The sequence below is a fragment of the Musa acuminata genome, chromosome BXJ1-2, assembly GCF_036884655.1.
Source record: "Musa acuminata AAA Group cultivar baxijiao chromosome BXJ1-2, Cavendish_Baxijiao_AAA, whole genome shotgun sequence".
In the NCBI taxonomy this organism is placed as follows: Eukaryota; Viridiplantae; Streptophyta; class Magnoliopsida; order Zingiberales; family Musaceae; genus Musa; species Musa acuminata.
Window position 1 is genome coordinate 20,096,248 of NC_088328.1, and position 9,405 is coordinate 20,105,652.

The following is a 9,405-nucleotide window of genomic DNA, read 5'->3' on the forward strand; positions in this document are numbered from 1 at the left end:
GCCACCGAGCACGGACGATGCGGGGCCCACTGCGTGATTAGACAAGGAGGCGGTCTTTCGAGTGTTCGGTGGCGCGGCGGAGACAGGGGAACGATGTGGACCGGGCTTCTACCCCGTCCTCTGTGGCCGTGATAGGGACGTCACGTCGGCCGTGGGCGGGACGGGGCCCGCTCGCTGGTCAAACGCCGAAGACTGCGAGTTCCATCTCGGATGGACGGGCATGAAGCGGCGCGGCCAGCGGGCCCCGCGGCGGATGGGCCCCGTCGAGATTCGTGCCGCCCCCTCCGTCTCCCCTCCCCCGCTCTCGCGGCGACAGCCTCTGACCTCGCGAGAAATTTTCAACATGGAAGACGGAGAGAGATCCACATGCATCCCCCCTGAGTTGTCTCACCTCCAAATACCGCCATATCTTTTTACCCATACGACGTACCTCCCTCGTGATAGGAGTCGTTCCTGACCCCACACGGTGGGTTGCATGCAGCTCCCAGGTAGGGGAATGCGTAAAGTATTGCGGCTCCTACACCGTCGTGATGTATGTGATCGATTCCGTAACGTGGGAATCACGCTGGCTTCCCAAAGTCCAAATCGAGGTGGTAATCACTCGTCTCGGATCCGGTGGACCACAACGAGCGAGGACTACACAACCCAACCAATGAGTGTTATCATCACCTTCATCGGTGGGTCGTGATTGGTGAGGATTGATCGAATGCGTTGGGTATGGTCCACTGGATGAGTGAGTACTGTAATTTAATGGATAACTCTAAAGCACAGCTTTTGTAAAGCATGGCCGATTAGTTGTGGAATGAACGACCATTGACTAAGAGAAATCAGAGAGAAGCAGACTTGGAAGGAGAAGAGAGTAAGGGAAAAAAGACTGGGAAAACGAGAGAGAAAGGGAAGGAGGCGAAGAGTGAGGAGAAGAACGGATGAAGAGATGACGAATCGGGAGAAGGGTAGGAGGAGAGAATGAGAAGTGGGATGGAAGGCCAGTCTGAGAACGCGGGTGGTGGGGGGGGTGCCGGGGTCGGGAGAGGAAGACAAAAGGAGAGTACAAAAATAATATAACGGGAAGGGGGTGGGCCCCACCCACCGCCTACGCTCATTCACCGTTCCCGTGGAGACCAAACTCCAGCATCATATCTCTCTCTCTCTCTCTCTCTCTCTCTCTCCCTTTGACTTGCCCTAACCCTAAACCACCGCTCCCTTAAAACAATTCCCACACCCACTTCCCTCCTTCCTCCTCCCTGAAAACCCCCTACCCCCCTCCCTCATCATCACACCACCAGGTTACCAAACAAGTACTCCCCAAGAGAATTGATCCGTCATGGGGCTCTTTTGCACTTCCAGTTCAGCAGCTTTTGGTTCCTAGAGAGAGAGAGAGAGAGAGAGAGAGAGAGAGAGAGAGAGAGATTAGAAAAGCAAAGAAAGGAGAGACAGATCGCTGCCTTCCTTTTCCCTTTAACTCATATTTTTCTTTCTCTCTTCATCAAATTGTCACCCTTCTCGATCTTTGGTTCATAAATATCTCCTCTTAGCTTCGTCTGCACTGTTCCATTTCCTGAGGCTGCACGCTAGTTTGTGTTCTGTTTACGCAGAAGAGAAGAAGAAGAAGGAAGGAATAGGATTTAAGGAATTCATGGATCGAATTACAGCCTCCACACATGGCCATCTCCCTCCTCTTTTCCACAGCCCGGACTTCCACCCCCTCCACCACTACCAACACCTTCAGCAACAGCAGCACCCGATGCCGCCTAAGATCGAAGAAGAGCACAACGGCAGCACCGGTATTCATGGCAGCAGGAAGCGCGACCACGACGACAGTAACGATGATGGGAACAACAATTCCAACGGCGGCGAGTCCAAGGAGCTGGTGCCGACGACGTCCGCTGGAGGAGGGGACGGGGAGATCATGCGCCGGCCGCGCGGCCGCCCCGCCGGGTCCAAGAACAAGCCGAAGCCACCAATCATCATCACCAGGGAAAGCGCCAACGTGCTGAGGTCCCACGTGATGGAGATCGCTGGTGGGTGCGATATCGTTGAGAGTATCGCCACCTTCGCCTGCCGCAGGCACCGCGGCGTCTGTATCCTTAGCGGGAGTGGCACCGTCGTCAACGTCACCCTGCGCCAGCCGGCCTCCCCCAGTGCAGTCGTCACTCTCCACGGACGGTTCGAGATCCTCTCCCTCTCCGGATCCTTCCTTCCGCCGCCCGCCCCACCCGCGGCCACCGGCCTGACAATCTACTTGGCCGGCGGGCAGGGCCAGATCGTGGGTGGGAGCGTCGTAGGGGCACTAATAGCATCAAGCCCGGTGATTATAATGGCAGCATCCTTCGGAAACGCAGCCTACGAGAGGCTGCCACTGGACGAGGAGGAGCCTCTACAAGCTCAGCAAGGCGGTCTTGGGTCGCCCGGACTGGTAGGGCAGTCGCCCCCACCGCAGCAGCAGTTACTTGACCCCAACAATCCACTTCTCCATGGCCTGCCGCCGAACCTGCTAAACAATGTACAATTGCCAGCCGAGGCTTACGGCTGGGCCACCGGCGGAGGAGGACGCACGCCCTACTGATCCCAGCGATAACGCACTAGTTAGTTTTGCTTCTTCCCCACCATCCGAGGGAAAGCCTGCAGGATCAGCTAATCCTGAGGCCGTCTTTAGTATCACCATGGAGGATCCAGGCTTTCTTCATGCTTTCTTCTTTCTCAAGTTCAACTCCTGTTGTTTGCTTTCTTTGTTTTTGTTACTTTAGTTTCGCATAAGATGACTCGTCTCTCTTCTGATTCGTAGCAGCGTTGTACAAAACTAAGATTTCTTGGAGTCTCGACTTCGGTGGTAGAAAGAGCTTACGGGTATAAGCCATGGACGATGACGAGAATGGAGTACATGCTTTTGCATATTTGCCGCTGACTGTTAATTGGATTCCACCATTGCCTCCTTATTCCGCTCAAGGAGGAAAGAGAGGAGGAAATCTGAAGTCTAATTGTGCTTGCACTCTTTCTCCCATTTGAAGTCTTGTATTGTACACCAATATCAGCTTCTGCTTAGAGCTGCTAATATAACAGTGCTTTCTTTTGGAGAGAGATTAGTATCTTCGAGTCTGCAGAACTATCAGTAATCTTACAACTTTCTTCGTTGCCTTGTGCTGTTGTTTGAAGTTAGAAGAGTAGTAGGTGGACTGTCCGACACGTGCATTGTTCTGAAATAGCTCTTGCCGAGGCAAATAGCTTCATGAAGAGGCGACAAACATGGACAAAGCGCAGGCGTTAAACTCCTTGAGCTGCTCATAGCTCAGCAGCACCTGCAGGGAGAAGGAGGAGGAGGAGGAGGAGGAGAGAGAAACTTATTGTTAATCTAATAGTTCCACTGCCATTCTCCCCAACACGAAGCCTCGATCAATGTGAATTTGGTGAACGGAAGGAAGGAAGCCATGTGTTGATGTCTGTGATAAACTGTATGTTGCCAATGGTGGGGATGAGTTCAAGTGTTTTTTCAACCCTTTTGATTTTTCTCATACAACAAATAAATACATGCATGTCGAGATTCACTATGAGGTTTGTCTTTTCTCTTTGTGACGTTTTAGTGGCAGATATTGTCAAAATTATCAATATTTTTATATTTTAAAAGTCATAAAGTATTGCTTCTAATTTTTTATCATCATATGATCGATCTTTTTTGTGGTCTTAACAAAATTTGCAATATCATGACGTATCTTTTATTATCGAATAATTACATGAAACAATAAAAGAAGAGTTGATCCGAATTGGATCTTTGGGCCAAGCCGGAATCAGAAAACGGTCGGGCCAGCTTTAAATAAAACTGGCCCGTTACATCATAATGGACGGCCCAGATTACACCTGAAGCAGAAAACCACGATATATATATTTTTTCTGTTCGTGCATAAATAACAAGAGACGAAGCTGAAGCGAGAACAAAGCGCCGCTTCCTTTTCCGTGCTCCGGATCTCGATTGGCGAAACGACCACGAAGCCGCGGTGATGGCGGCGGCGACCACCCCCGACCTTCTCTTCGGCCTCCGCAACAGTTTCTACTTGGGCGCCTATCAGGCCGCCATCAACAGCAGCGACATCCCCAACCTCCCCGCCGACGACGCCCTCGAGCGCGATGTCCTCGTCCACCGCTCCTACATCGCCCTTGGCTCCTACCAGGTTACCCTCTTGTTATCCTCCTCCTCCGCCACTGGATCTCTTCTTCTTGATCCAAAGATCTCGATCTCTGATTGGGTCTCCGGTTTGCCTTCAGCTTGTCGTCAGTGAGATCGATTCGTCGGCTCCTACTGCCCTCCAGGCCGTCAAATTGCTCGCCCTATACCTCTCCGGCGACAAGGTTTAATACTTTTTTCTCCACTCTCTTTGTGCTTTTCAGATCTTGCGTGGAATTAGGTTAGGTTCGGATAAGTTGATGTTTCTTTAGATCTGGATTCTGGAGCCTTTGGTGCAAGTGTTTAGATCTCGTTGATACCATTCAAATCCGTGTTGGATTGTTTTGTAATTAACCTTTCAGAAATGTAGTATTAATTGTAAAGAAAAGTTATCATCTACCGTTCTGTTGCCAGGCTTTGCACAATATACCTCTGGAATATCTAAAAAGTTTTCCCAGTTTGTATGCAACAAATTGTAACCTATCCTTTTGTCTTACTAATCATAGAAAATGTATGAACACTTAAACAAAATAATTGAAGCCAACAACAAAATTATCAGATTTTAGTTGATAAAACACAATTTTGATGGGTGAATTCCAATTTACCTTATAGCACTCCAATGCTCAAAGTAAAATGGCAAGGTCTGTTGTTGCAGATATGAATTTAGTCTCTTTGCCCTTTTATGTATGTATTACCCAGAAATGGTGCCAGGAGTACTTTGTGGGATGTTGAACTTTGCAAGCATCTGGTGTCACTAGAGATTTAGTTCACTTAGAAGATGTTAAATAGTTAGGTTCCTCAGGTTTTTATGTCTTCAAAAGTTAGATGGGCAGCATACTTGTTAGTAATTAAGAGAACACTTTCATATCCCATAGGATGGGATGAGTAACTGACTGGTGCTTTTATCTTGTTGTTATGAGAATGTGAACAACTCAATGCATATGAAGAAAGAAAACAGAGGTGCCAAATTTAACAAGTTTATCTTTAAGTGATTGATCTCTCCTGCAATCTCATATCAATTCTCTCAGGCTGGCAAGTATTTGTTGCCGATTAAATTGCCAAAATTTGGGGAAAATTTGGTTGTCTAGTTAATCTATGAGTTCTATTTATTACTCAATGTTTAGGAGCTATAAAAGTTTAGTTATGTGTGTGTGTGTGTGTGTGTCTGTCTATATATATATATATGTATATACATATATATATACACATATAATTTTCAAGACAATCCCAGTAACATGCATCAAACTAGATGCATTCACATTCAGCTCATGATCATGGCATCAGATAATCGCTTTATCATTTCTTGTATTTTTTTCTTCCTGGCATCTGAAGTCTTTTGTTGCATTTCCTTACATGTAGATAACTTGATGTTCACTGATTATTTATTTTGGTACTTGAGAGTCGTTTCTTATGATTATCCTCCTTGAAGATTTGTGTCACTTATAAGCTTTAAAACACTGTGATGCTTTACTTTTAGTGAGAGGAAAATTTTCTTTTTGCTCATCAAAAAATTCTTGATGGAAGCAAGCGAAATTCTTGAGTTTCATTTGTTGCTATTTCTCACTATTAAATATACCTTTAATTTTTTTAGTTGATGACAATTTATATTTGAATAGACTTAGTAAAATGGCTAGTTAGGCAGGACTTTTTTTGTTATTTTCCATTTATTACATCGTAGATGTATTGTATTTTGGGGTGTTAGGGACTTCTAACAATAGGCTGAAGTCTTGTATACCTCTTAATAATAGTTTTACCAATTATGTACTTATAGGATTTTCTCTTATACATTTTTTGGTGACCAAGGAATCTGCTATTTCAAGTCTCCAAGAGTGGTTAAGTGATGCTGCAATAAGCAACAATCCCGTTCTTCGACTGATTGCTGGGATCATATACATGCATGAACAAGACTACAATGAGGCACTTAAGCATACTAATTCTGGGGGAACTATGGAACTGTAAGTGTCAAATTTCTTTCTCATCTGAAATAGAGGCGTTGTTAGCTTGTATATTTGATTCATAAAACTCTTTTTCTGTTACTACTTGTGGTTTATGATCTTTTTAAAGGAACATTAACTTTACTTTTTTCATGCTAAGATCATGAAGGATGCGGATGTACCATTGATAATGCTTGTATTTTATGTTTATCTATTTTCCTTGGTGATCAAATCTTGGCTGTAAATTTAACTAGCTGGACAATGATATATTTGAAATCATGAGAAATGATTTTAAAGCACATTAATGAGAACTTACAAAATCATTTATCATTTTGAGTCTATATTTATTATTTTTATAAAGTTCGACTGTTATTTAGTATTGCTATGTAGATCATTTTTCAGTTCACTTATCTCTTTCAGTTAAAATCTAACCAGGCCTGTGTTTGGTTTTGGGCATTTTGTGACCTTACACATACATGCTCGATAGAGTGTTTTCTACAATTTGACTTACACTCGAATGTTGTGCAGAATATTGAACTTTAGAACTCACTGTAGACTCCATTCAATTTAGGTTTAAATGATAACAGGAGATTAGGTTGCTTTTGTGGCATCAGAGGAGAATCATATAAAATCATCTTCATTTATTTAAAATCAACATTGACAGCATCTGCCTAATCAATGGCGAGGTGCTAGAAAGTAAAGTTAGCAATGCAATAAAAGAAATTCTTGATTGTTGTTAACGCTGTGAATAACTTGCTGTGCACCTTTGGTGTCAACTGCTTTTTGCAGGCATGCTTTGAATGTTCAGATATTCATTAAGATGCACAGATCAGACTATGCTGAGAAACAGCTTAAGATCATGCAACAGATTGATGAGGACCACACACTTACGCAACTTGCAAATGCATGGTTGGATCTGGCAGTGGTAAACCTTGTTTCTAACTGCATTATTGCAGAAAAAACAGAGTTGTTTAGCTTTATTTATCATTATTCTGTTGTGATTCAGGGCGGTTCCAAGATACAGGAAGCATATCTTATTTTCCAAGACTTCTCTGAAAAGTATCAGATGACTGGAATGATTTTGAATGGCAAGGCCGTCTGTTGTATGCACATGGGTCGCTTTGATGAGGCTGAGTCCTTGTTGCTTGAAGCACTGAACAAAGTAAGATAAAAGAAGTTATTGAATTTGTTTCATTTAATCCATTACTTTTTTTTCTTAATAATTAGTAAAAGAGAACAGCATGGGGTTTCATTGCATTTGCTAGAAAAACAAAATAAAATATGGAATTCTGGTTTCAGGATGCAAAGGATGCAGAAACTCTGGCCAACCTTGCTGTGTGCAGTCTTCACCTAGGCAAACCATCATCACGATATCTCAAGTAAGTAACTGGTAGTCTTTTCAGATTAACGAATCCTAGGTGACATCTCAAAGCAACTCTCTTGAATGACATTTTGAATGGACAGTCTTTGCCTAGCGGTTTAGTTAACTGGAACATGCATTTTGATAATACTTTCTCTTGGTCACTCTCTTTCTCTTTGTTAGAGAATTATTACTTATGTCGTGAAGTGACATATATTCAAAACATTGTTTGCATAAATTTTTAACCACAATCTTAAATGATCAAATTGAATTAAAGCTTGCAAGTTTTGAATAAAAAAGCATACCTTATGGCATGATGTTAATTGTACTGTAATAATCTCTTGCCTGTTGCTAACAATATTATAGTCTTAGTATACTTGCATTTTTGACTTTCTTATGTTAATCGTTACTCTAGGATGAGGCAACTTTTTCCTTGATGTTTCTGACATGCCAAACCCTCTACAGCAGAGTTAACGGAAAAGTTTGTTGATTCGAATTTTTAGAAAATTATAGTGTGGGATCTGGATTTCTGAAGGAAGCCAAATTCATAGGATGGTCATGCTGAAAGTTATATAAAAGAACTATTTCTAGTTTTCTACTTTGTCCTTCCAACAGTCCAACTTATAGCTTTTGACTCTTTGACTTGTTATTTAAAAATAAAAAATAAAAAAAAACAACTTAGTAACTTTTTGTTCATATAACAGAATTTATACTGATTTCAAATTGTAATTTATTGGTCTTGCTCATCAAAAAGCCCAAAAGATCATGAAAAATTGTTATAAAGCATTGAAAAAGGACAATATTCATGTGTTAAAGAGAGAATCCGGCTGACTATGAAGTAAATACTGGTTAACCAATGCCATCTCAATAATTCAAACTTCTCGTCTGTAGTCTCTGACTCTAGGAATAATCTCACAAATTCAACTTGGACATCATTTTTCTGACAATCGATCATGCTGTAATAAGCATAGTCTTTGTTCCTGAAATGTCTTAACTAGGCTATTGAAGTTGTTAACCCCTCCGGCTAATCTTCCATGAAGCATTCAAGAAAAACAAAAAAAGGGTTAAAATGAAGTGAGGAGCACTGGAGATGCCTTGAATTCATCTAATGATACCAACACCTGGTACAAGTGTTTTTATTTTTCCAATGAAACTTGTTCTCTGACGAAGGATGACGGAATCTTTGATGGTTTTGATGCATTTGGGCACCTATCATCGGTGTGTGTGCATCAAAAACTTCAAATAGCCAACTAGGTTTTGATGAAAATTGCTAAATCTACTCGCTAAATATTTGGAAGTCATATGGTGTCTTGTTATATTTTTCTTAGAGCAAATTTCCGAGCATTCGTGATATCTGGATGTCATGCAAGTTCTAATTACTTCTTATTTTATTGTCCCTCGCTTCTGCAGTCAGTTGAAGTTGTCACATCCAGACCATGTTCTCGTTGCTCGTATGGCATCCGCTGAAGATAATTTTGATAGAGCTCTTCAATCCATTGCATGAGGTCTCAGATGGAGGTTTGTGAGGAGTAACAGTAGTATCTGCTTTATTGTCGTCGAGCATTCATTATCTTGTTTTGTGATTGTATTGCTAGGGTTCACAAGAGTATCCAGTAATATCTTTATCATGTAGAACCATGTATTTTGGAATATGCATTGTCATGCCTTCTTAGACTTGACGTTCATAAATAGTTGCATAATTACTGTGAAAATTCATCCTTTGTTTCTGTGAGAGTTCTTTTCACAAGCGAACATGTTCTTCATGCAGGACAATATACCTAAGCATTTGCATGTCGCTTCGGACAATAATTTATCTGATACGAAGGTGATAACTTGGCTCCATTTTTTTTTTTTCATTTATGCTTTAAAAAAAATTAAATAATTTTTTCATCAAATTTCAAATGAATAGTGACTATTTTTTTAATTTTAATTTTTATAAAATATTTTCTCTGCAT

The 9,405-nt window shown here is 42.1% G+C and overlaps 2 protein-coding genes across 3 annotated transcripts; both read left to right on the forward strand.

The window, feature by feature from the left end:
- The first annotated feature begins 1,174 nt into the window (after positions 1–1,174).
- On the forward strand, positions 1,175–3,093 carry LOC135597355 (AT-hook motif nuclear-localized protein 22-like). 2 transcript variants are annotated; one of them, XM_065090193.1, is made up of 2 exons: positions 1,175–2,585; positions 2,786–3,093. In XM_065090193.1, exon 1 carries the CDS (start codon positions 1,637–1,639, stop codon positions 2,564–2,566), a length of 930 nt encoding a protein of 309 aa, XP_064946265.1. In that variant the 5' UTR covers positions 1,175–1,636; the 3' UTR covers positions 2,567–2,585; positions 2,786–3,093. The 2 variants fall into 2 exon arrangements, with proteins under 2 accessions (XP_064946265.1, XP_064946273.1); XM_065090201.1 differs by having other exon boundaries at positions 2,789–3,093.
- An 816-nt stretch (positions 3,094–3,909) lies between these two features.
- LOC135597361 (coatomer subunit epsilon-1) lies at positions 3,910–9,177 on the forward strand. Its single transcript, XM_065090209.1, has 7 exons — positions 3,910–4,163; positions 4,258–4,341; positions 5,960–6,111; positions 6,880–7,015; positions 7,097–7,252; positions 7,390–7,469; positions 8,861–9,177. Exons 1-7 carry the CDS (start codon positions 3,993–3,995, stop codon positions 8,952–8,954), a joined length of 873 nt encoding a protein of 290 aa, XP_064946281.1. The 5' UTR covers positions 3,910–3,992; the 3' UTR covers positions 8,955–9,177.
- The last annotated feature ends 228 nt before the right edge of the window (positions 9,178–9,405 follow it).

Bases quoted from the DNA above. Each gene is read 5' to 3' on its own strand.
- LOC135597355 (XM_065090193.1), top strand. From the start codon at position 1,637: ATGGATCGAATTACAGCCTCCACACATGGCCATCTCCCTCCTCTTTTC.
- LOC135597361 (XM_065090209.1), top strand. From the start codon at position 3,993: ATGGCGGCGGCGACCACCCCCGACCTTCTCTTCGGCCTCCGCAACAGT. The intron at 6,112-6,879 runs GTAAGTGTCAAA...TGCTTTTTGCAG, and splicing joins TCTGGGGGAACTATGGAACT to GCATGCTTTGAATGTTCAGA. The intron at 7,253-7,389 runs GTAAGATAAAAG...TTCTGGTTTCAG, and splicing joins TGCTTGAAGCACTGAACAAA to GATGCAAAGGATGCAGAAAC.